This window comes from Lissotriton vulgaris, chromosome 7 (genome assembly GCF_964263255.1).
Source record: "Lissotriton vulgaris chromosome 7, aLisVul1.2, whole genome shotgun sequence".
Lineage (NCBI taxonomy): Eukaryota > Metazoa > Chordata > Amphibia > Caudata > Salamandridae > Lissotriton > Lissotriton vulgaris.
The window spans coordinates 1760629220-1760656467 of record NC_141695.1 but is presented as its reverse complement, the minus strand read 5'-3'; the positions used below and the strand labels follow the sequence as shown (position 1 = coordinate 1760656467).

The window sequence follows — 27248 nt, the reverse complement described above, 5'->3', positions numbered from 1 at the left end:
ACTTGGTGTCTGTGTCCACCTTTGGCACACACTCGAATAACATCAAGAAAATAATTTCGAAAAATTGGAATTTACTCACATCGATTCCCGAGCTAGCACAGAAACCGTTGTTTGCCTTTAAAAGAGGCACCAATATTAGAGACAGATTGGTTCATGCCTATGAGGAACCTGTGGTAAAGAATTCTTTGACTAATATGTTACAAACTACTCCTGTCGTAGGGCATTTTAAATGCAATAACTGTACAGCTTGTTCCACAACTCTTACAGTCAAATCATGTGAAATTAATGGTATCAAATTTACAGCGAAGAGCTTATCAAACTGCAACACTACCACTGTAGTATACTGTATTCAATGCCCGTGTAAACTGTACTACATCGGGAAAACAGTCCAACCGGTCAAAAAAAGGATCCTACAGCATCAGTCACGGATCAGATGTAGGAAGGATAATGCACCCTTAGTTGAGCATTATCTTAGTGTGGGCCACTAAGAAACCGACATGACCTGGTGGGTTTTGGAGGTCATTAAAGCCAACAAAAGACAAAATAACATGGACAGAATTCTCTCTTTAAGAGAGGGCAAATTGATATGTATTACGGACACTGTAAACAAAGGACTTAACTCCTCTACGGAGTGGCACTCGTTGGCATGCCTACCATGAAGTCCCTGTGTCGATAACCGTTCTTTCACTTTGAAATTGAAGAGGTGAAACTACGTAATGGTATCTGTTGCAATTTGAGAATACTGACCAACTTATTCTGTTTATGAGATTGTAAACATATACTGTATGTGGTTATGAATGCAATTTGATATTCTCCGTTCTAAAGGGCACATTTATATTAACTAATGTCATTGTTTAAGCTGTGTAACAACATCCACTTTTCAGCACACTGCTGTATGAGCGGTTTAAAAATTAACAGATTGTCTAGCATCGCAGTAGACGTGATCTTTATGGTCATGATCCTTTCAAGATCAATAGCCTCTTAAGATATATAGGCCTTCGACATATATGAATTATTTAATGATCGATATTGCGATATATTTTAACATTTAAACTTTCTGTAAATATCATGGATTCTTACAGAAAACAATAAAGTTTTCCGTTTGGCCATCGATTCACTTGACACTGTTCAAAGATGGCGCTCAAAAACATGAGCGCAGTCCTCTTTCGATCTCCAAACACTGTGAGCTTATAAACCCGAGCCTCTGCACATGCAGGTTCGTGCTTGCAGAGTGACGATTGATGCCCCGCGACTACAGCTCTCAACTTTCACGCACGTAAATGCCTTTTACCGATAAGCTGAGTCCTTGTGACTCACGTGCGGTTAGCTAACTAACGTGGTTAAGCTAGAAATGGGTTGTAATTTCTCGCCCATTTTTATTTCCTTAGATCGGATATTTGTGACGATCTCTTGGCACACTGCGATCAATTTCGACGAATGTGCATTGAATGACTTATTTAGAGTGGAACTTTGGTCACTCAACTTGGTACATCCATTAAGGTAAAATAACGCTAGCTTAAACTAGAACGTTTAAAATAACTGTAACTGATTCCGGACATTAATACCATTTCCTCAAATGTTACAGACTAATCCTTGACTCATCGCCCGATTTGTCCAAATCATCACGTTCTGACCATACTGAATGACGGTTACAGAACCAAGGTACGCATTTATGATATTAAATAGACTGACCTCTAAGCTTTAGTTAATGACTGTGATGATATCGGAAATCACTTTAAAATTTAATATTTACAGATCTGGTATGAAGCAACATTTCTGATGCCCATAGAGCTTAACGTTCTCGATCCTCTTGTGAGCCTTTCGTTTTTGGGTATGTTTTGATCTCTTAATCAATAGACATGCGTGGAATAGCCACTGAGCCTAACACTCAATCGTTCAATGTATTTTTAGTTATATTTGCTTTTTGAATTAATATACTTGGAGTGAATAGATCGTATGTTTATATACATCTGAGTAAATAGGGCACTCTAGAAAATGTTTGTTGTCTGAATTAATAGATTTGTGTGGAACAGACTTTGTATATATGTATATAAGGTAACAGGGCACCTTAGAAAACCTTGTTTCGATTCTAATTTAACGTCCACTATCTAGTGTGGTCTTAGGCAGATCTCCTCAACTAGCCCTTTATTTAAACTCTTGAAATTATTTTATGAATTCACCCTCATGAGTTGAACTACTAAAATGAATTGTGTTTTTCTGTTTATCAATTGTAAATATTGTCTTTTTGTATTGTATTAAGTGAAGTGCATTCATGTTTTGATAGACTTTTAACAGAGTTTTGATGTTTATTTTTGTAATGATGTGTATAGTGCATACATGATGTTTGATCAAGTCTTCATGTTTTAGTAAAAAACGTTTCATTTATTTTCATTAGGGAGTTACAATATTATTACTCTTCTGTCCTGATGATGGTCTTATAGAATTACTCAGACAAGACCGAAACGTCGACTTCCTGCTTGATCCAAAGGAGAACTCAGACATCTGTTTTTGGATAGGCGGTTAACAGGCCCTACAGAGATTTTGTGATTTATTTTCATACATTTGTCCTGTATTCCTGTTTACAATTCTTTTGTATTGTATTTTCCCGTTTTGATTTAAATTAGATAAAATCTATCACTTTGCCTATACACATGTCTATTGGTTATTGTTTATGTTGAGTATTGTCATGTCTATTTAGTGTTGTTTACATATGTGTTCATTCGATTGATTTAATTAATTTTTTCAGGACGATTAAGTTACCTGTAGTAAATTAATTTACGGAAGTTATTGAATTTATCTACCAAAACAAACTCCTTTGGAGGCAACTTTACCCATCTCATTACGTTTTACCCAAGCCCCCAAAGGTTCATTGGGTTGCTCACTCTATTGACTATAGCTTTGATTAACTGGCACTCAAATTTGCTTGTTTCAAAATCGATGACTTGGCATCCTCCTCGAGTATTTGTACCTCCCCCGGAGCACACTCACCCCACCCCCCATGGCTTCCTCCTGCTCTGTACATGACTCCTTCGAACATGGATCACAACCTCCTGCTCAGAGCAAGTGGTAAATGTCATTGTTGCACCCTGCAGTATTGGGATTTCTTGCAAAATTCATGCGAGTAAGTCACATTCTACAGTTATTACTCATTCCATGAGTATTTACTCATAATTGCACAGATATGGCTTGTGTTACTGAACAGTACTAGTAGTTACAAGTGTGGAGTTTTCAGCCCACCCTTACCATGCAAATCATAATCGTTGCCTAAATGGAAAGATGGTCTTTGTCCAATTTTTTTACATCCAGTATTAAGCATAGATTATAGATATGAAAAACAATGCACTCTTGCCCTTTAGCGAAGAGGTAGCTGGCTGTACTGGGGATGTTTTTTTTAACCACATGATTTTAAGTTAGTTGGTAACGCCCCTTTCTACTAACATTAATTTCAATATTTAATTGTGAACACATACTTTTTATAAATATATATATATTTTTAGAAGTCTGATGCTTCTAATGGTCACCTTCTGGCTGACTGTATATCTGTGGGAAGTTGTAATGTATCACCTTTTAAATAGTGTTAGTTAGAATGATCCTTCTGCTTGTTACATCTCTTTGTGGATGTCAGTTGTGTTGTATGTCTTCTCACAGGTTTGCCTGCAAGGGAGTGAGATCTGCAGAAGGTCTCAGCACTGGCTGTGCAGTGTCCTCCAAAAGGCTTGTTTAGAGAGAGGTCACTTTGCTGCACATTTTCCCTGTGGCACAGTTACTTATAGAGTCTTCCTCCTAGCGGGCAGTCCATCTGACGCCCTACAAGTGCAAGCCTAGCGTTATGGTTCCACCTTGAAAGCCTTTTGCTCCTATCGGTAGAGATACAAGCAGTACATAATGCATAAAGTTACCATCATTGGCTGGAAGTAAAATCTACATTTCCTCTTATCAGGTAGAAAGTCTTAATTGTAAGAAAAAGACAGGGGCAAAGTTTATCCATTTTAATTGGTTCCACTTTTCATGTTTTGGTCTTTTTTGTTCTAATTTGCAGCTGCTTGTTCTTAAATTCACATTAGCTAGACTTCACATTTCTGGTCTTCCCATCTCTAAGTTGCTATGTTCAATGCATCCAATATAATCTTCACTGTTTTCATCTTTTATATTTACATCACAGCAAGAAAGAAGATAGAACCTTTGGTGGTGTCTTTATATTGGAGTCTTAAACCCTTAGTGATGTCATCTCTTGTAACATTCAGTTTATCTTTATGGCTGTTGTTGCTAGCTGAGTTGAATTAAAGATTTGCACAAAGTAGAAAGTAAGGCTTGATTCAACTTGCAATCGCTTATAATAAATTTTTCTCTACACAGTTTTTTGAAATGTTTAGATTTGCAAAATATATTTGTATAAATGCAAAAATACAATTTGCCAATCTTGATTTATATATGCAAAATAAATGTAAATGGTGCATTACTAACACTGAGTAGGACACAACTGTTGTATAAATGATGCATTACTAGCACTAATTAGGATGCAACTGTTGAGTAAAGGATACATTATTATCACTGAGTAGGACATAACTGTTGTGTACAGGATACATTATCACCCCTTAGTAGGAAACAACTGTTATGTACAGGATACATTACTTCCACTGAGTAGGACACAACTGTTGTGTAAAGGATACCTTACTACCACTTAGTAGGACACAACTGTTGTGTAAAGAATACATCACTACCACTGAGTAGGATACAACTGTTGTGTAAAGGATACCTTACTACCACTCAGTAGGACACAACTATTGTCTAAAGAATACATAACTACCGCTGAGTAGGATACAACTTTTGGGTAAAGGATAACTTACTACCACTTAGTAGAACACAGCTGTTGTGTAAAGAATACATCACTACCGCTGAGTAGGACACAACTGTTGTGTAAAGGATACTAAGCTCACTTTTTTGTTTAGTTAGAGGAACAGTTCTAACACACATTATCGAACATGCTCTGATCAAAGGTGTATAATTATTCGTTTTCAAAAACTTGTTTAACATCTCAATTTAGTTAGTGGATTACCAAAGTACTTTTATAAGGTAGTTCTCAAAACACACTAGCACCTTAAAAATTTGGAATTTTCACCTATCCTAAATATTGCACATTATATCCAAAAGTAAATTAAAGAAGCTAATTGTGGAGAAGACAATAGGGAAAAAAAGAAAAGATCCATAAACTGAAAGACAACCGTTAAAAAAGACCACCTCCAGCACCATCTATATGAGGGAGGATCTGCCACCTCTTCAGGGAATCTGCAGAAGTTTACTCACCCTGGACCAGGATCCCCCGGGTCGCTTGATTAGAAATGTGTGTTATATTGTTAGAGGTGTTACAGGTATAGTTTCCAGAGTCAGTCTGAGTTAGAGAATCAAAGCGTAGTTCAGGTCCTGATTTTGATAAGGATTGCCCGTTGAGAAGCCAGGTGTACAGTGCAGGAGGGTGAGATGCAGCCATGCAAGAGAGGGTTAGAGCTGAGCCGACCTGGTAGACCGCCTTCTCAGGACTGGCAGAGATCACTGGAGTGTCCGGTCCATCTGAAGCAAACACATTGAATGAACATTTTAGAACAACAGAACAAATTGTTCCTATCCTGACTGTTGCTAGTGTTCATTTAAGTTTCAATCTGAAACAATCATACAAATAGGTATTTTAAAATACTATATACAAAAGACTGTATGTATACATTCTTTTGGCCTGCGAAAATTATGTTTTTTCCCACATGAACCTCTTTTATCAGTGAACCATCAGGCTGGTGCTGTTTTTGCCTACAATTGACACAATTGATCAATGTATTGCATCCTTAAGAGGGTTAGTGGTGACGTGCTTGTGAGCATATGTCATATGATCAAGTGTTAAGGGACAAATTATTAATAAAAAGTAAATCTAAGAAGATACAGGAAAAATTATAGTCATGTGGTGAATTGTCATTGAAGGCAGTGGTGAATGTTGTGAGAAGTTCTGAGGGATCAGAAAAATGCATATGCGTGATTAGGAAGGAGAATGAAAGGACTGGGTCTGTCTGTAGTTTTGGAAGTGGTAACAACACAAAGGAAAAAGAGAAAGTATGAAGTAATGTGAACAAGTAGTAATTTCACATGGATGTCATGTTACAGATGTGGGCCGAGTAGCCATCTTGAAAATCTTAAATTTGTCCTGATGTAAGCAAGAAGTGTAGGGCCTGCAAGAAAAAGGGGCACTGTAGCAGGGTATGTAAGAGTGCTGAGAGGCAAATTAATTATATTGCTGAGTATGCTTAGGAAGATGATTTGAGTATGCAAGCAGTGGTTTTGAGTATACAGAATGATTTTGTGAATGGGTTGAAAGGTCAGTAGAACAAACAAACGAAAATGCTGAACTTTGAAGCATACATGGAGACTGTCAAAGGACAGCATAGATAGACAAAGCTACTTAGCCGAACTTAAAAATTCCCATCATGCTATAAAAAATGCCAAAACAAACTATTATACAAGAAGCATTGAATATAACGGCAACTCATCCAAGGAACTTTTATTAGCAAACTTTGTGAACCCACCAGTTTATCACAAGCCATGGCTCCCACGACAGAGTACTGTGAACTAATTAATAATTTTTTTACTGAAAAAGTGACAAATATCTACGCTTCTTTTGACAACCCTGATGAAGACGCTAATATTAACTGGGAAAACTTGGCACCTCATCACTCTGCACAAATCCACTTTGACACTGTGACTCCGTTCTCAGAGGACGAGGTGGCCAAAGCTATGAGTGAGGTCAAGGTAGGATCCCCACTTGATCCTGGCCCGCATTTTATCTTTAACAGACTAGTGCCAGTTTTATCCCCTCAGGTCACCAAAATCCTCAACCAATCTCTGGAGCAAGCCTCATTCCCAGACATTTGGAAAAAAAGTGTTTTTTCCCCTTTTAAAGATGCAGGACTTGGTATATATGATCCAGCCAATTATCGCCCCATTTCTCAATTACCTTATGTATCCAAAGTTCTGGAGCGCTTAGTCAATAAGCAACTTGCCACCTTCCTCAAATCTAATATTTGTTTGCCCTTTGCAGACTGGCTTTAGGACTAATAACAGCACTGAGGCAACTTTACTGGCTGTGTCTGACAATATTAGATCACTAGTGGATCAAGACAGAGGCGTAGCACTGGTTGTACTAGATCTTACCGCGGCCTTTGATACGGTATCACGCAATAAACTTCTCCACATCCTACACAAAAAAAGAATTTGTTCTAAAGCCCTTCATGGTTCGCCTCATTTCTGAAAGATCGAACCCAAACAATTCAAATGGGATCCTGTACCTCCACCTCAAAGACCATTAAGTATAGAGTTCCGCAGGGAGCAACTTTGAGTCCCACCCTTTTTAACGCATATGTTTCTTGTCTGGTGGATATCAGTAGGAAATGGGGATTTGACATCTGCTCATACGCTGATGACACGCAATTGGTGATCCCTTGATAAACAGATGGACCAACACTGAGACTAAGAACAACTTAATAAATTGTCTCACTGAACTCGCAGACTGGATGTTCCAAAACAGCTTAAAACTAATTGCCGGGAAGTCTGAAATTCTGCTGTTTGGGAGTGCCCAGGCAATTTGGGACAATAGCTGGTGGCCCCAAGCACTAGGCACGGCCCCAGAATCTAAGCGAGCAGCAAAAAGTAAGGGCATCTTCTTTGATAACACACTATCTATGCAGGACCAAGTATGCACTCTGTGCGGAAAAGCCTTTTCCACACTGAAACTTATCAGGCGACTCTTTCCCTGGGTACCACTAAAGTGCAGACAAACGGTAACACAGGCTTTGCTCCTGAGCTGACTTGACTACGGCAGTGCCCTTTATGTTGCCGTGGCTGACTATGTTTTCTCCAGACTTCAGGTGGTCCAGAATGCTGCAACTAAATTAATATGCATTACAAAATACAGCTCTGCTTCCCACTGCTTGAAGGAATTAGATTGGCTACCAGTCCCCCTGAGAGGCAGTCTCAAGCTCCTTTGTTTTGCACATAAATCCTTGCATAAAAAAGGACCACACATTTTGCCAGACAAGTTACAATTCCACGTCCCTTCACGCAACTTGAGATCATGCCATCAAGCTCTTGCCTCAGTCAAGCGCACATCCAGGGTTCGAATGGGCAACCGGTCCTTTTCCAAATCAGCCGCGGTCCTTTGGAACAAGCTTCCCCCTGATCTTCGCCTGACAGACAATTACTTGCTGTTCAGGAAAAAACTGAAAACCACCCTGTTCCCTAGACTCTGAACCTACCAAAGAACCAAATTGCACAGCACTCGAATCTGTCCAAGCGCCGTGATGTCCCTCGGGAGGATTGATACGCTCTAAAAATACTATTAGGTACAAATACAAAAATACAAATTGTTGAGTGTTAAGTATTGATGGGGTGCAGGTGGAGGTTACGGTTAATTTGTGCGCTTGGTATACCTTTATGAGCAAAGATATGTTTGATAAGTTGTGGCAGCTCACTGTCCTCCAACTAAATGTAAGATCGCTTGCTAAGCATTATTTAGAGATACAGACACTTATTGTGGAGGAATCCCCTGATGTTTTCTTCCTGTGTGAAACCTGGATGCGTGATGATATGATTAGTTTACCTAATCTTACTCTCCCAGAAGGTTATCTGATCAAGTCAGTAAACAGGGACTCAAGGGGTGGCGGTATAGCGGTTATTCATAAAGAACAATACCCCTGCACCTTTATTAAGGAAGTTATTTGGGGCTGTGAATGTGCCCGATTTAGGATTGTAATTAGCCCGCATTTTACATTGTCAGGACTATACATTTATCGTCCCCCGGGACCTGCCTCTAAGTTTATTGAGTCCATGCTAGAGGTGGCTAGTTCCTAGGTAGTGGGCTCGGCTAACTTCACGATCCTAGTAGATTTAAATCTCTCTTTTGACCAGACTCACGATCCGACCATCAGGAATCTGCTGGTGGATCTAGCGGCCTTACACCTAGACTTATTATTAATTCAGGTCGCTACGCATTCGGCAGGACATATATTGGATCCACTGTTCTCCAAAATCCCAGTAGTCAACACTGATCTGCCCAAACCTATGGGGTGGATGGATCATTATTTAGTTAAATCCACTGTGGAGGTCACTGAGCCTTTTAAGGTGGAAGGGGTGAACCAGGTCTTTAAGAGGCCATGGCATAAACTTAAATTAAAGGACCTACATACCTCCTCAGGGATGTTTCTCTGTGGAGACATGGCAGACCCTGACATAGCATACACTACCTTCCACGACTGGATTGTGGGGGGATTGGACGCCCTCATTCCGGCTAAATGGACCAAGGGGCGTAGATCTTCCTCCAACCCTTGGTATAATGCTGCCCTGAGATCCATGAGGAAGGAATACAAGAGACCAGAGCGGGCATGGAGAAGGGAGTATAAAGATAGAGACAAAGTGACCTATCTAGCTAAATTAAAGCTTTATCATAAAGCGATCTGCTCCACGCGTGCCTCATTTTATGCGGAGGAAATCAAAGCTAGTTCTAACACCACCAAATGTATCTTTAAACTCGTTCAGGAACCCCAGAGTATCAGAATTACTGCATCTAGCATAACTTCCGCATGGCAGTGTGAAGACCTTGCTACTTTTTTCGTAGAAAAGGTGCAAAAAATGAATAGGTCATTCCCGCAGCATTCCCCAGACATGCACTCTTCCACCAATACCAAAGTTGATGGTGCCACCCTAACAACCATACCAGAGATCACGAATGTCGAACTAGTCAAACTCTGTAGGAAAGTTAAATCTGGATCTCCGTCGGACCCTATGAGGCCGGCACACATTGTTGAGTCCCTGACGTTTTTCCAGCAGCATCTGGGGTTCATACTTAACCTGTCCTTTTCTATGGCCAGTGTTCCTACGGCCTGGAAACAGGCATGGGTATCTCCTATCATCAAGAAGCCCACCCTGGATCCGTCAAAACCAGAAAACTTTAGACCAATTTCCCTCCTCCCATGGGTGGCCAAGATTGCTGAGGCCCACGTGAATAATGTGTTATCCCAATTTATGCATCTTAATGGCATCCTGGATCCATCTCAAAATGGGTTCAGGCCAGGTCACAGCACCGAATCTGCCCTGCTGGCTACGACCAAACATCTCCGGACGATTCTTGACGCCGGTCAGAGTGCAGCGCTGATTTTATTAGATCTCAGCGCTGCCTTTGATATGGTGTTGAATGACATCTTGTTATATCGTCTGGAGACAGTAGGGATTACTGGACTCGCTTTAGAATGGTTTCGATCATTTTTGAAAGACAGATCCTTCCGGGTATTGGCACCCCGCACCTTTCTCAGCCCCATTACATCGGTCAGGGAGTCCCTCAGGGCTCGTCACTCAGCCCGTCTCTATTTATTATCTATGTTCAGCCGCTTGCGGCAGTGGCTAAAGAGTGGGACCTCACGTTGGTATCATATGCTGATGATACTCAGCTGGTCATCACTCTTGCTGAAGGGCCATCGACATCGTCCACGAGATTTAGCGACGGATGGCTGCAGTAGCTCAATGGATGACTGATAATTGCCTGCAGCTTAAGGCAGGCAAGACAGAGGTTCTGCTTGTTGGGAAGAACATCGCCCTCTGGAATGAGCACTGGTGGCCGACCTCACTGGGCACTATGCCAGCGTCTAAGTCACTAGTCAAAAACTTGGGAGTTTGGATGGACTCCTCGCTTAGCTTTCAGACCCACACCAAGAGAGTGGCAGCTACTTGTGTGGGTTTGTTAAGAGGCCTTAATCCCATTCTGAAGTTTTTTAATCTAAAGTGCGTCAGCTCATTGTCCAAGCCACCATTCTATCACACCTGGACTACGCCAGTGTGCTGTTTCTGGGCGCAAATAAAGCAGAGATAGCGTGATTTCAGAGAGTCCAGAACTCTGCAGCGAGGACCTTGGTAGGACTTCCTCGCAGGTGCTCGGCCAGAGCTACGATCAGAAAGCTGCACTGGCTTCCGATCAATTCCCGAATTCAGTTTAAAGCTCTCTGTCTGGAGTTCAACATTCTTAAATCCGGGAACCCAGATCTCCTGCGTCCTCTTTTGATTCCGTATGAGCCCCAGCGTAGTCTGCGTTCACTAGGACAACATCAAGTGATTGTACCTCGGACCAAACTCTGTCGCATGGGTGGTCGCTCCTTCCGGGTGCTGGCGGCCAAGCTCTGGAACTCCCTGCCGGCTGGCATCCGTGGAATGGAGAACTTGCTTGCCTTATGGAAAGCCATTAAAACCTTCCTGTTTTCTTCATCATAGGGATGTACGACCTAGGTTGGCCAGCTACTAACTGTTCAGTACCTTTTGATCTACCAGCGCCAGGACGCCTCTTTGCTGGGGCAGCTGTCGCGCTTACAAAACTATTAACATAACAACATAACATAACATTTGGCTGTAACTGATGTCAACCCAGGTATTTATTCTGGCCACAGAATTCCAATGGCATGTTTTATATGGGCAGAACAGGAATTTGGAACAAGGAAGAGCCATGGCAAGGTTTATGTGGCCAACAAATGTGCCATGACTTTGGGCTGGTCCCACATTACTAATTTTAATATTTATTTAGATCCTAGCGCTAATCCACAGGTGTATTCTGTGCATAATGAGGAACATGTGTCCAGTGTATCAAGCACAGAGTATGAAAGTTGAAGGAAGAATTTTCAAGTGTTTTTCGAAATCAACTGGGTAAGCTGGAGTGCTTTCCAGCACAAAATGATTCTGCATGTGAATGTGATAGTTGTGAGGGAAAAATTAAGGAATGTGCCTTTGAATTATTGGATGAAGTTAAAGGGAATTCTGTGTGATCTACTTGAAAAAGACATAATGTGACCCACTGAGAGTTCAGACTGGTTGTCTCCAGTTGTGATTTCCATCAAGTCTAAAGTGCACCCGGCAATAAAGTGCACCTGACAACCTTTTAGCGCTGGACTCTGTGCTGCACTACAAAAGGTACCCAGCTTCTGAGACCCAATATATTTGAGGGGATCCATTTCCAATCCTGAGACACACAGGAGGTGAGCTTGCTAAGAGGAGGCCAAGGAGGCTGGGGCCTATCACTGTGCTATAAATCTCACCCGGCAATCCCACAGCGTGGGATATAGGTGGACCGTGCCCAGGCCAAGGACGGGCACATCCAGCACCCCGTCAGCACCAGCAACAGGCTCTGTACCCTTGCAGTACCCATCTATTTTGTTTTACAGTGTGTCTAGAATGGGGAACCGAAAGGTTGAAGCCAGTCCTCTGAGTGTGACTGAACAACCTATACTCACCAAACTTTCCAAATGGACAAGTCACGCGGCAGTCTATCAAATATCTTAAAAAATAAAGACATAAATGGAGAGAAAGTTGCTAAAGGGGGAAAGATCCCAGGATTATTCAAGATGAAACACAGGCCACAGAAAAACCCCACCATAGCTGCAGCTCACCCTGTTTCAACCATGCTGTCACCTTCCACATTGGATCCAGCAAAAAAAAATACTTCTATCCCAGAATGTAAGGAGGATCCCCAAGTCCATATTAATATAGAATGCTCAACTAGGTATGCTGCACTACAGGAGGTTTGCAATTCAGCTCTCCACCCACAGACTATTGATGTACCCTGTCCAGATATTCCCCCCACATGATCCCTTCACTCTCAACAAAGTAATTAGTTTAATTTTTGCCTTAAGGGAAGAAGTTTTGAACTTGAAGGACATTTTTCTTGGCATGGTTAAATCTCTCAGCAACTTGCCAGAGATCTTAAATCTCTCAGCACAGTCGCTCTATAGCGTTCAGACTTTACAATCCTTACAAGGACAAAGGGCTATGACGGGTCTACCATTAGACCTGCTCCGCACTCACTTATTGCTTGTTTGGTACCCAATCATACTACTCCCTTAAGCTCTAGTGATAGTCCCCTCAAGGAGAATGCAGAGGAGTCCTGTCTATCAGGCATTCTACCCAGCCTTCAAGTTAAATGGACAAGTCACGCGGCAGTCTATCAAATATCTTAAAAAATAAAGACATAAATGGAGAGAAAGTTGCTAAAGGGGGAAAGATCCCAGGATTATTCAAGATGAAACACAGGCCACAGAAGAACCCCACCATAGCTGCAGCTCACCCTGTTTCAACCATGCTGTCACCTTCCACATTGGATCCAGCAAAAAAAAATACTTCTATCCCAGAATGTAAGGAGGATCCCCAAGTCCATATTAATATAGAATGCTCAACTAGGTATGCTGCACTACAGGAGGTTTGCAATTCAGCTCTCCACCCACAGACTATTGATGTACCCTGTCCAGATATTCCCCCCACATGATCCCTTCACTCTCAACAAAGTAATTAGTTTAATTTTTGCCTTAAGGGAAGAAGTTTTGAACTTGAAGGACATTTTTCTTGGCATGGTTAAATCTCTCAGCATCTTGCCAGAGATCTTAAATCTCTCAGCACAGTCGCTCTATAGCGTTCAGACTTTACAATCCTTACAAGGACAAAGGGCTATGACGGGTCTACCAGTGGCTTCAGTTGAATCTGTTTCCATCCCTCAAACATCTGTTCATAGTCAATGGAATAATCACCATGGTAGTTTGGGTCGAGGTGTTGACATTAGACCTGCTCCGCACTCACTTATTGCTTGTTTGGTACCCAATCATACTACTCCCTTAAGCTCTAGTGATAGTCCCCTCAAGGAGAATGCAGAGGAGTCCTGTCTATCAGGCATTCTACCCAGCCTTCAAGTTAAATGCCCCGAAGCTGTCACTTGACTCTTTCAAACAGCAATTCTTTGAAAAATAAGGTTCTGTATTGGATCAGACACATCAGGCAACAGCATTCGATTGTTTACTCTGACATGATTTATCAAAATGCCTTAAAGAGTAAACATAAAACAGAGAAGCAAAATAAAAATATGATAATACCATCAAGTTTAGTAAAGCTCACTGTGTCTTTTGTTTTCTCGCCCTAAATGTGTCGGGTATGCCCAGACTGGGTCCCAAGCTCACTGTGCCACTGGATTCAAGTTAGTCTGGCTGATAAGGGGTGATGCCCCGATTCCAGTTCCAGGATGCTTGTTTCTGGTCCAGGGAGGACCTGGCTTGGCAGTTGGGGCTGGGCTGTTCCCATGAGGCACAGGGTCAGGACCGATTTGCATATGGCTGGGTCTAAACTGGGGTGGCATGGTGAGCAAAAGAACAATGGATTTAACCCAGATCTTTTGACTGGGGGTGAATGTTTTATTTGCTCTGCATTCCGTTAATCAACTGTGTGTCTTTAGCATTTGAGATGACCTGCTAGATGCATCTAAACAAGGGGGGCAATAGGTGTTTCTGGCACTTGCCTATGCAAAGTGGACGCAAAGTTAAAGCCCACCCTAACTACCACATTGAATCGAATATGTTTCAGTTCTCTATGCAGGTAAAAAGCCAAGTGAAGGCAAAATAGGTATTTCCCCCACCGCCCCTACTGAATTCTCTGGAGATGAGATAAGCCCATTCACAATAGAATAAATGCTGCTATCAAAGCCCTGAATCCTTGGAAAGCACCTGGCTTGGATAGAGTCTCAGCCGATTTATTTCGCACAGAGCTTTAGGTTTGGGTCATTTGTGACTTCTCTTGTCATATACCTTACTGGTAGAAGCCCCTCTTTTGAGCTCCTGGAAAAGGGTATAAACAATCCCTATATGTAAAAATGTAAAAAGAGAGATAAGCTTGCCAGGTAGATTATAGACCATTAAGGCTAATTTAAAACATGCAAAATGTTTACAGCATTCACATTTTAACAAGGTTGTGGGATTGGATCTCCACTGGACAAGTGCTTCCTCATTTTCAGGTGGGTTTCAGACCAAAAAAAACTAAAATTGATCAGATTATATGGTTTCTGTCCATTAAATGGAAGACTGTAGACATTGTTCGATGGGTGGCTATTTGAAGCCTTTGTGGAACTCAATGCCACTTGTGACCTTGTACCGAGGGCAAAACTTGGGAGGTCTTGCAGTGGTCATGGTTTCCGATTGTTTTTTTGTATGTAATAGGGGCCTTGTACAGAGAGAATTTTGCAAGAGTTAGATGGAGTCCAACAGGGGAATTGACTGGGGAATTGACAGAGTATATTCCCATCAGAAGAGTATTTAGACAAGGGTGCGTTTAGGCCCCAGCACTCTTTCTCTTATATATAAATGGATAAATCTCCTACCATCTAGACTGCGAAAATCACTGTCCCAAAATGGCGGGACAAAAAATACTGGGGGTCTTTTTTTTGCAGATGATACCACGTTGCTGCCTAAAACTGTGAAGGGTCTAACTATTCTCTTAGAAACATTCTATTTTTGCAAGGAGAATGGCTTAGAATTATTATTTTTTATTTTTAATTTTTTACTTTATTTTCCGGTTTTGTACAAAAACAAAACAGCAATGATACAATGCAGTGGAATAAATCAGCAGTTAATATCTGCTTTTATTATGTTTAAACTATCTAGACTCTGAGGACACTGAATCCCGTTGTATACATCTCTCCTATGTTGTTCCTCGGCCTTTGTCAACCTATCCAAGAATCCCTCCCTTTCTTCCTTTATGTTTTTCCACAATCGTGCAGAAAAGCTGATAGTCTCACCTCTTAAACCCGCCTTGAAGCTATCCCAAACCATACCACGAGAAGCACTATATCTGTTGGCATCAAAAAATGCTTGAGACCATCCCTTTATATGTGCGATGTAATTACTATCTAAAAGGAGTTTCCTATCGAAGGACCATGGTCTCATTTTTCCTCTTGGATTAGTGATAGACAGATCCAAGACAAGTGGGTTATGATCCGATATTAACTTTGGGAGCATAGAAATTTTTACGGTGCTGAGGAGAGTGGCTGTTACCAAGAAGTAATCCAATTTTGTGTATTTATTAAATGGGTGTGAGAAATATGTGAACCCAGGATCATCTTTCTTTAAATTGCCCCAGACATCCTTCAAGCCATAAGAATGAATTATAGAAGAGATTGCCCTGAAAACCCGGGGTTTTCTTCCTTTATATTGGGTATTACCTGTAAAATCTGCCGAGATATTAAGGTCACCACATAATACCACAGGTGACGGCCAGTTGGTAAGCTCCCTTTCAATGTGGTTCATCACCCCGGCATCATCCAGATTAGACCCATACACTGAGCAGAGAGTAATACCCAATCCCAATTCACATATAGCCCATCTTCCCAGTGGGTCAGCTTTTGATTTTTTCACCCCCCCCAATCCAACCCGACCAATGATAGCTACCCCCTTTACAGTTGAGGTCTGTGAGGAACACGAGAATATTTCATACCCCCTTATATTTAGCCAGTGTTTCTTTTTCCATGGCAGATGAGTCTCTTGTAGACAAACAATATCGGGGTTTACTGCTTTAACATACTCCACGAATTTTTCCCTTTTTTTCCAGTCATTCAGTCCACCTATATTAAGACTAATTATCTTAATCTTTGACATAGCCCTGGAGAGAAACCAACCAACAAACTAACCAATCACTTTTTATCTTATGCCTAACAATAACATGTATAACCACTTTCATTTTCTCCAGTGTATCAACAAACATTAATGCATGAACTTTCTTTTTGCTTCTTTTTCTTCCCCCTCCCCCCCCCTCCCACGAAGAGCCCTCCCAACCCCCCCCCCCTGAACATAACTCACCCCCCGGTGAGGCGCGCAGACGAAGTCTGTGCAAGTGATGGGTGCGGCAATGAACACAGTGCAATTAATAGACCCAACGTCAACCTCGGCTTATATACACCCGCAGTTAACCTACAAAGCTCCCCCAAATCACACCACAGATCTCCCGGCAGTAACAAAATTTACTGAGTGATACTCTAACTGAACCTTAAGTTAATCTAAGCCTAAGCCTTCATTTAGTGACAACCTATACTAAATAGAGTCCAAGAACTCCTGGGCCTTGATTTCCGAGGAGAAATACAAAGTCTTACCAAGATGGATAATCTTTAACTGAGCAGGATTAATAAGGTAGACCTGGACTTTTTTGTCCTGAAAAGGCTTGATCATTTGCCTTAATCTCCATCTACGTTCCACAGTGGAATGACAGAAGTCCGGTCTGACAAAGAAGGACCCTCCTTCAAATGTCCTTTTAGCATCTGGCCGGGCTTTCTCTGAGATGGATTGACGAAGAAGAAAATTACCTATGTAAATTAAGATTGCTCTAGGCTTGTCCCCTTCTCTGGCATTTTTTTTCATTCTAAAGCAGATATTCACCGGCAACTAGCAAGGAAAGCGGCAGTAGAATATCATACCCACAGATTGGGAATGTATGAAACAGGTGAGAATGCTGGAAGGGCTCTAGCATTAAAAATTAGACAGGCTACCTCAAAAAATATTATTACTGAAATTAAAGAGGGGGAACATATTTATAAAAAACCAACAGAAATCCTAGAGGTCTTTAGGCGTTACTATCAGGCTCTCTATAAAGAGGATGCAGATACAACCTATCCAAGCAAGAATTGGCAGGATACGGGTAAAATTTTGTTGCCCAATGAGAGGGAAATCTTAGAACAGGATATTACTATGGAGGAGCTCCGACAAGCACTGAAAGAACTATCAGCAGGAAAAGCAGCAGGACCGGATCTTATACCCCTGGAAGTTTATAAACATCTGAGCGAAGAGACGGCTCCTCTCCTATTGGATCTATTTAATGGGGTTATTAATACAGGCATTATACCGGAGTCCTGGACTAAAACTAATATAGTGGTCTTTCATAAAAAAGGCAAACCCAAGGAGAGCCCAGGCTCGTACCGGCCTATTTCATTAATTAACAGCGACAATAAACTTTACGCAAAAATATTGGCCACCCGAATGGGAAGGTTTATTGCAGGCCTCGTCTCCTCCTGGCAACATGGTTTTATCCCCGGAAGGGGCACCACCGACCATATAAAAAGAGCTATAACCCTGTTTGATATCCACGCAAGGGAGGGGGAGGGGATCGCAATGATCCTCCTCGACGCCGAGAAGGCGTTTGATCGGGTTAAGTGGAGCTTTTTATGGAAAGTGCTGGAGAGCAGAGGATTTGGCCCCCGATACGTTCAGGCAATCAAAGCCATGTATCATACTCCAACAGCTAACATCCATCTAATGGGTGAGGGCTCTAATCCGATCCATATCTCAAGAGGGACAAGACAAGGGTGCCCATGTTCACCTATCCTATTTGCACTATATATTGACCCCCTGATTTGTCACATTATGGGCAATATAAATATTAAACCAATTATCACGAACGGATATGTAACTAAAATTCTCGCTTATGCAGATGACCTAGCCATCACTACTGTGGATCCTGCTAGTGCTATGAGGGAACTAATTAAGGTTACCTCTGATTTTGGTAGTGCATCCGGATACAGATTAAATGTGGCAAAAACACAGGTTTTATGCTCCAGCAAGATAGTTAAGTTGGATAATAGATATGTGGACTCCGCTGTTTACTTGGGAATCCTAATTAATTCCCAGACACAGGAAATTATCAAGGATAATTTCTCGCCATTATTGTCAAAAATGAAACAGGATCTAAAGCGGATCGATACTTTGCATTTATCAATTATAGGCAGGGCGAATGTCATTAAAATGACAATGTTTCCAAGAATTTTATATAAATTTAGATCGATCCCTTTTAAAATTGATGATATTTTGATCAGGGAAATGGAGGCAATTTTTATGAGTTTTATTTGGCAATATGGCAAGGTGAGGAGATCAATCAAACTTATGTCTCTTCCTCAGGAAAAGGGTGGCCTGGGTATACCAAACTTAAAATTTTACCATTGGTCTTGTCTGCTTACAGATATGGCTATACTTTTCTTCCCTGCTAACACGGTAAAATCTCAAAGTGGTATTCCCTCTTTCTATAAGCTATTATTAGGGAATGAGACTGATGGAGTACTTTTAAGACATTTTGACAAACGTTTCTTCAAATCTCAAGGGCACAAAATGTTGGAAGATATTTATACAATTTGGGTAGGGATACAGAAGAGTCAGAATATCCCGAAGCACAATAAACACACTCCACTTTGGAACTCTGGGTTATTTCCCCACTTGAGCACAGATGGGCCCTGGAGACACTGGGAAAGACAAGGAATCACCTCATTGGGTCAAGTGATGGTAAAGGATCTATTGAGGCCCCTAGATCTCCTGGTGTCTCGGTATGCACTTCAAGGTTCTCAGGAGCTTAAATACATACAACTGACTAATACAATTAAATCCAAGAGACCGACCATAGATGTATCTAAAGAATGTGCACTTCTAGACTATTTAAAGGGAGGTGGCCGTCGCATAAGGAAATTTTATGTATTATTTTTAGATACACTGTTGGATGATTTGCTCAAGACAGAAACCACTTGGGCAGGGAAATTAAATGATCCTGATATCGATCTAGACAGAGCCATTCTTATGGATAAAAGGTTTTTAAGATCTTCAAATCTAAGAGCGCAGCATTTTAAAACTTTATTCAATCTCTATTATACGCCGGCAAAATTATTTGAATGGGGCAAGAGAGTAGACCATAATTGCCCCAGATGTGGCAAGGGTCCGGCAGATCTGCTTCACATGTTTTGTGGCTGTGAGAAATTAGGACCAATTAAAACTGAAATAGGAAAGTTTTTAGAGGGGTTGCTAGATACTAGGATTGATCTATCCCCAACTGTATTAATTCTTGGGGCTGATACCAAAATGGGGCTGAGTGTAGAGATGGAGGCACTGGTTTTCATAGCTACAGCAGTCTTCAGAATATTAATTGCTGCCGCTTGGAAAGACACTGAGGCCCCAACCTTTCAGATGTGGATGTGTAGGCTATTAGGGATTCACAACATTGAATCAGAGCTATACGCATTGAAGGGGGTGAAATCCAGAGATATGGGACTTAGGATCTGGTCACCTGTGGCAGCATGGAGGCGGACAAAAACCCATGGCTTTTAATCTGTCAAATATCTATAGTATTACCTCCTGCTTAACCTTATTATATTATAAGCATATGTATCTTCCGCTATATTAATGGTTTTAATTAGATCAAGTACTTTTTAGAAGGTGAAAATTTGTCAGTTTTATCTATGCCTTGATATTTATAACTACGTGGTAATGTCGTGCCAATTTGTATTCTCTGTTTTGTATTTGTTATGATATTGACATGAACTTTCAACAAAAATAAAAAAAAAAAAAAAAAAAGGAATAAATCAGCAGTTGTGAAATGGCATTATGGCAGATCAGATAAAAACAAAGGCACATAAAATAACAGCTGAGGGTAATGTATCATGGTCAGAGAATATAAAACACACCCAAGCACAAAAACAGAGCATAGCACAATGATTAGACAAATAAAAATACATCGCCCAAGAACCAGAGGGAGGAATCCACTCGGACATCAGCACATCTTCGGGAAGCAAAGAGTATATCCTATGCATATCTCACCCCAGTGACAGCGAGGATCTAACCCACCCCCTCAAGGGTAATGCCGGGCAGCACCTGTGAGTCTTGTGCCGCCCTACACCGGGAAAGGTAGTCCTTATATGGGCCCCAAATATCTATTGTTCTGGATGAGCTGGGGAGCAGAGTGCTGAATTCCTCACAATTGACATTAAAGAACGCAAGGCTTTTCAACCAGTATTGTAGTGTGGGGGCACGTCTGCTGCCCCACAGCAGTGCAATCTCCCGTTTGGCTAAAAGGAAACCCAGTGCAGCCAGCTTACGAAACTTCCTAGGGAAGTTAACCACATAACCTAATAATGCAATCTCAGGAGTAGGCAGAAGTTGCATGGACAATATGTCTCCCAACGTGCACACTCGTCCAGCATTGATGAATCTAAGGACATGTCCAAGTAAGGTGTGCAAAGTCCGCAAAGGGAGATAAGCATTTCTGACAGTGGTGTGATCTGGAATTGTCAATTCTATGGGAATGGGCAGGGGTGAAATACATCCGGCGGAGAAACTTAAAATGAAGTCGTTTGTGTTGGCTTTTCAAGGAGACCTCAATGGTGGCCCTGCAGCACTGCTCCCACTGGTCGTCTGAGATAGATTTGCCAAAGTCAGCCTCCCAGGCCACCCGAACCCTGGAATCATCCACGTGCCTGATCGCACCACATTGCCTGTATATTTTGGAATTCAGATGCGCCTCATTCGGGCTCTGAATCAGCAGCATAAGGGGAGGAGTATCATCAGAGGCGACGGGAAAAGAGGGAAACCTGGCCCTGAGAGCCGATCGCACCCGAGTCAGGATAAATGAGTCCATAAATGTATGTTCACTAAAGCGGGGCTCTTCCGTCATTGAAAATGCGTGCCCGTCAGGGAACAGGTCCCCGAGCGTGTGCACTTGGAACTTCTCCAAAGTGCGATTGACCAAGGTTTACCCAGTAATCGGGAAAAAGGAAGAGTTAGGCAAAGGTAGGGCAGGGGAGTATAATAAGTCTAACCCCAGTCTAACCCCAAGAGTCTGCGTAGCCTGTCCAAAGCCCACCATGTGGTAGAGACCGTTTGAACATCCTGTGGATCTCGGGGGAAGCCAGAGGGAAGGATTGTAAGAAGCTGGCGCGGGAGTACAAGATCAGCCTCCGGCTTCAAATATGGAATGCGCGCATCCGGGTGGAACCAAGCAAACGCGTAGCAACACTGTGAGGTTCTGAAAATTACGAAATCGTTCGTGCTCAGCCTCCATTTTGTGATCGCCGCCATTTTATGTTGCCCTCACTCAGGCAGCTCGGCGAACCCGATGTTTTTGTCGTTTCTGCCTTTGCGTGTCAGGTGGCTTCTCTGCTTATGTTTAATAGCGAGTGTCAGAGTCTGGCCGAGTACACTAATTCCTGTCTGAGCTGATTAATCCCCGTCCGGACTACATGTTGGTTCACACCATTGTTTCATTTAAATTATCTTATCTACTGTCCTTCGCTACATGTCTCCTGCATTCTCCTGTTTCCCGACTGTCCTTCTACAACACACAGCTGTGGTTTTCTCTGCTTGTTAATCGAATAATGTGGATTCATTTGTAATTTACTTAAGGGGTCGAGTGACAAACTGGACCGGGAATTTGAGTTGTCTTAGTCTTAAAACATTGTCTCTAATGTTTGCCTATAGCTCATGCTCGTGTGTAATTGCCTTTTTGCATTGTATTGTATCGTATATAAACCTGTGCACCACGGAGTTAAGTGGCAGTCTCTTTTGAACCTCGTTGCATTGACAACTTCTAAGACCACTGTACTAGCTGCAGCTAATAAATACCATCTTCTACGCCAGACAAAGAGTCTCTGTCTCTGTATTTGATAAGGCAGGTGAACTCTGGGGATTTAGGCGTATCCTGCGCCGCCGGGCCTTAAGGCTGCGGTTCTCCGACTGGCGCCCAACGTGGGGCGACTTCAGCGGTAGCGGTTGAGCCCGAGGGTCATGAGGAGCCCTGCAAGAAAATTCCGGAGGAGGCGCACCACCTGATCGACCCCTGTATGTCGGAAGTGGACCGAAGGTCTTTGACAGCGCAGCTACTCCTCTCCGACGGCTGCTGACGACTGCTGCCCTGACTGTCGCCCTGCCTTGGACCCTTCTGATGATGTTTGGTAGAGCGAGACGATAGACTGACCTTCGTTGGTGTAGAACGATCCTGAGTTAAGTATTTGGTGGGTCGCTCCCACAGACCTTTGTTTTGTTTTGTTTTTGGTACATTCAGGTATTGCAATAGCTGAAGACAAGGGGTGAGTATGAATGTACTGTTTCGCTGATCTATACCCCTTCTTGTTTAGTGATCATTCTAGTGAAGTGATGATGCCTGGGCTGAGTAAGTTTAAGAGATTTTGTTGTTTAGGTTGTACGAGGGATTCCCAGTTAGAGGAATCATGCACGATCCCTCCAGTTGGAACTCCCACTTATGAGCTCTATTCGAAACATGGTATTGGTCCCATTACCTTTAACGAGACATGGGTCCGATATACGAAAAATAGTGGAGTTTTAATATGGCCCCAGAATGGTAGCTTTGATCCCACTATATTAGATAATTTAGAAACGATTTTGTTTAAAAGAAAAGCCCGGCCGGCTATGTTTGACTCCTTTCGCCTTTGGCGTAAAGAAGCCAAACAGAAAGAAATTAAGCAAGCGAAAAAGGATAAGAAAGCACAAGACTTGTCGATTTTACAGGCTGCCCAACAGTTTAAAGATAATGAAGGGGATGATGCAAAGGAGGTATCAGAGAGACAACATCGTATGGCGATAGATAGATGCTATCCGATGCTGCCTACTTCCTCTTCAGATAAAAATAAGGAATTAGAAGAAGATGCCCTAATGACTTGTTTATTGAATTCCCCTCCGCCCTATGTGCAAAATGCTACTGCACCTCCGTTACCCCCTCCTGTTGCTCAGCAAGTGGTTGCTCAGTTGCCAATTGTTCAGCAACAGGCTTAGCCTATTAATGCTTTGTTGCCTGCTTCTGCTCCCTCCTCACAGTCTGTAATTCAGCCTCTGCCTTCTCCTGCTCCTACTCTTCAGCCTGCTATGTTTCAGTCTCCGCTGCCTTCTACATCTGTCATGCCTCCTATTCTTTTGAAGGATTCTCCTACTTTGCAGAGGAGGATAGCGGATGCTGTTTCGATTTTCTTTTCTCCTTTCATTGGGTCTTTTAATCTGTCTCCAGCTTTCTCTAGATGACAATCTCACTGTCAGCTTCCTCTTACTGATGAGAAAGTAGTTTTGGGTTCTCTCGCTCGTAGATGGATTGAGCAGGGATTAGAATATAGTACCGCAGATATTATGAGTAACTTCTATCAATGGCCAGAACCTACGCAGAGGTATGTCTTTAACGTTATGTGTCAAACACTTATTAAAGGTTGGGAAGATATGGAGTCATATACAGTTCCCTTGAAATTGCTGAAGTTGCAGGCTGACTTTAATAAAGGCATTATTGTAGGAAACCGGGTTGAAGAGGCAGTGAATAAACTCATTGCATTCCGTACAATGTTCTTGTCCTTGTCTGTTTCCGAGGCTAATCCCACCAATAAACAAGGTAGTGAGAATTATCCGATGCGTGAGGTTCCTCCCGTATGGAGAGAAGAGGTGCTTGGTCCACCTCAAGTCCCCGCTCATTTCCAGCGTTTATGGGTCCATGAACCCTGGAAGAGGTCTGAAGTGTTGGCGCTTAAGAACACTCTTCCGGACCCCCGTAAAAATCCTGCTGGATATTATAAAGAATTGTCCCAAACAGTTGACGCTTGTATTATGAATTTGGCCGACATTGATATGCTATTTGGAAATGTGGTTCCGCAAGGTATATGGGCGCGGACTCGTAAGTAAAATCACTTGGCTGAATTAGGTGGCGATTGGGCTGCTATCAGAGCAGCGGATGCGAATCAGGTGGGCGGTGCGAAACCTGAGGATTTGATTACGGCTCTACCAGTTAGAATAATTGAATTGATGAAGACAATGATGCCTGCAGTATGAGTAAATTGGGATAAGCTGGCCGCTTGCAAGCAAAAGAAAGACGAAAGTGTCTCGGATTTCTTCACTCGTTTTGAAGAGACGTTTATAGACCACAGTGGTCAGGATTTGAGTGTAGAGGGTGGTCAGCGGTTATTTGTGGACAGGTTTGTATACAATTTGCTTCCCGAGTTATCAAATAAATTAAAGAGTTCTGAAAGTGCATGGGCTGTCTCTTCTCCTGCTAAAATATTGGCTACTGCACAGTATTATGAGAACAGAGATAAGGAGGAAAAGGAGAAACAAGAGAAGAAAAATAGAGATTTGAAAACAAAGGTTCTTTTGCAGCAGGCGTATCCGCCTCGCTCGAATCAGAATCAGCAATCTTCCCAGTCTCAGCAGCCTCCACAGTTTCAGAGATTGTTGCAAAAGCCCGAGTATTATGCGCCGCGACCTTCGTTAGGTCCTAATCAATGTGCATATTGTAGGGAAGAAGGGCATTTCAAGAATAGTTGTCCGGTTCTATTACAGCGTAATAATGGGATGTTTGCTCCCCGAGGTTGTGGTACTTTTCAGGCAGGATCTAGAGGTAGAGGACGGGGTGCGTCCTCCCAGGAGCAACGTTCTTTTTCTTCCTCTGCTTCGAATTACTTTGATCAACAGGCAGTCCCGTCCACACAATATTACAATGATGTTTATCATGTTGAAAATAGGGTCGATGATTTTCAAATTGAATAGGACAGCCATGGACAAAGTAAGGGAGTTGTGTGGATTCCAGTAGATCAAAATGGGACATATGTCATTGTCAATACTAGGAGCATTTTAGAACCGCTTCTTTTGGATACTGGGGCGATGAGAAGTTCTATCATGCATTCTAAACTCCCTGGGGCACCTTTGTCTGGCATTATGAATACATCTGTGGGATTTTCTGGCACCCCAGTCCGTAATCCGGTTTCTTGCCCCTTGCCTGTCTCGATTGATCCTTATGATTTGGAAGCTTCCCTTATTCTGACGACTGGTTGTGGTGAGAGTTTGCTGGGTTTGGATTTGTTAAAAAGGTTAGCTGCAACACTGTAGTGTTCTCCTTCTGGTGTGCATCTTATGTTGGGAAAGAAATTGATGTCCTCTATGTGCTTGTCCCGAGATCAGTTTCCACCTGAGTCGCTTTCTCTTCCGGAAAGTCTTTGGGCCACGGGTCCGAATGACGAGGGTCGTCTTGCGATCCCGCCGTATGTTGTTACAATTAGAGAGAATGTTAGGATGCAACGTATTCCCCAATATCGCATTTCAACTGATGTAGAAAGAGCACTATTGGCTATTGTTGATGACTTTATTCGGAAAGGTGTGGTTGAAGAAACGAGAGGCAATGTTTGTAACAGTCCTGTTCTTCCGATTCTTAAGAGAACAGATCCTTCACAGCCTCCTGTCTATCAATTTGTTATCGACCTGAGGGAGGTCAATAAAATAGTGGTGCCACAGTTCCCTGTTGTCCCGGACATTACAGCTTTGTTAACAATGATCCCTGCTTCAGCAGTTTGGTTTTCTGTGATAGTTCTAAAAAATGCTTTCTTTAGCATTCCTTTTGCTTAAGAAAGTAGGGACATCTTTGGTTTCTCTTTAGATGGCCGAAGTTTCTGCTTTAAGAGAGCTCCTCAGGGCTATTGTGAAAGTCCTTCTATTTACAGTAAAGCTCTTAAGTCTCAGCTTGACGCTTTTTCTTTGCCTCCAGGTGCTACGCTTATTCAGTATGTGGATGACTTACTGGTGGCTGCTGATACGGAAGATGTGTGTAAGAGTGCGACTGTTACTTTGTTGCATCATTTGTCTGCTTTAAATCATAAGGTGTCGCCCTCTAAGCTGCAATATGCCTGCCAAGAAGTGACCTATTTAGGTCATCTCTTGTCAAAGGAGGGAAGGCGATTGAACCCAGAACGCATTCATGCTATTTCACAGATGTCTGTACCTACCACTTTTCTCTTTTGGCGAAACCATTGTTGGCACTAACGTTGAAAGATACGCCCAATCCGCTCCCTTGGACGCCTGAATGTCAGAAAAGTTTTGTTGATTTACGAACCGCCCTGTGTTCTGCTCCGGTGTTGGGTACCCCAGATTACAGCAAGTCCTTTACACTGTACGTTCACGAGAGAGAAGGTTGCGCATTGTCAGTTCTGACACAGCAATTTGGAGATAAGCAAAGGCCATGTGCCTATTTCTCCGCTACATTAGACCCAGTAGCTAAAGCTTTGCCCAGTTGTCTCAGAGCTACAGCAGCTGCCGCAATCTCTATTAGACAGTCTGCTGGATTAGTATTAGATAACACACTCATTGTTATGGTTCCACATGCAGTGGATACCTTGCTGAACAGAACTAAGATGCAGCATCTCACGAGTGCTCGTTTGTCTGGTTACGAGTTGACACTTTTAGCGAGTCATGTACATATTAAAAGATGTAACACGTTAAATCCAGCTACGCTGTTGCCACTCCCAGATGAGAAAGATGATCAGAAGAAACATGATTGCTTTCTCCGAACAGAAGAAGAAACGAAGGGTAGGATTGATCTAAAGGACACTCCGCTCAAGGACCCGGATGGGATCCTTTGGGTGGATGGTTCTTGTTTTAAGCTTCCGAATGGAGAAACCACTTCTGCCTATGCTGTCACTACCTTATGCACTATTGTTGAGACGGCACGTATTGGACATAATTCAGCCCAAGCAGCTGAATAAATAGCCTTGACTAGAGTGTGTGTGTTGTCAAAGGGAAAGAGAGTGAATGTGTACACGGATAGCCAGTACGCCTTTGGTGTTGCACATAGTTTTGGCAAGTTGTGCAGGG

General features: G+C 42.4%; 1 protein-coding gene across 1 annotated transcript in view; it reads right to left on the bottom strand.

Annotated features, from left to right (window-relative positions):
• LOC147706605 (cell adhesion molecule CEACAM6-like) overlaps positions 1–27248 on the bottom strand; it is a 186823-nt gene that overhangs the window by 17858 nt on the left and 141717 nt on the right. The window contains exon 4 of the mRNA XM_086929637.1: positions 5305–5568. Coding sequence (XP_086785763.1) covers positions 5305–5568 — 264 coding nt within the window. The remainder of the gene's footprint in view (positions 1–5304; positions 5569–27248) is intronic.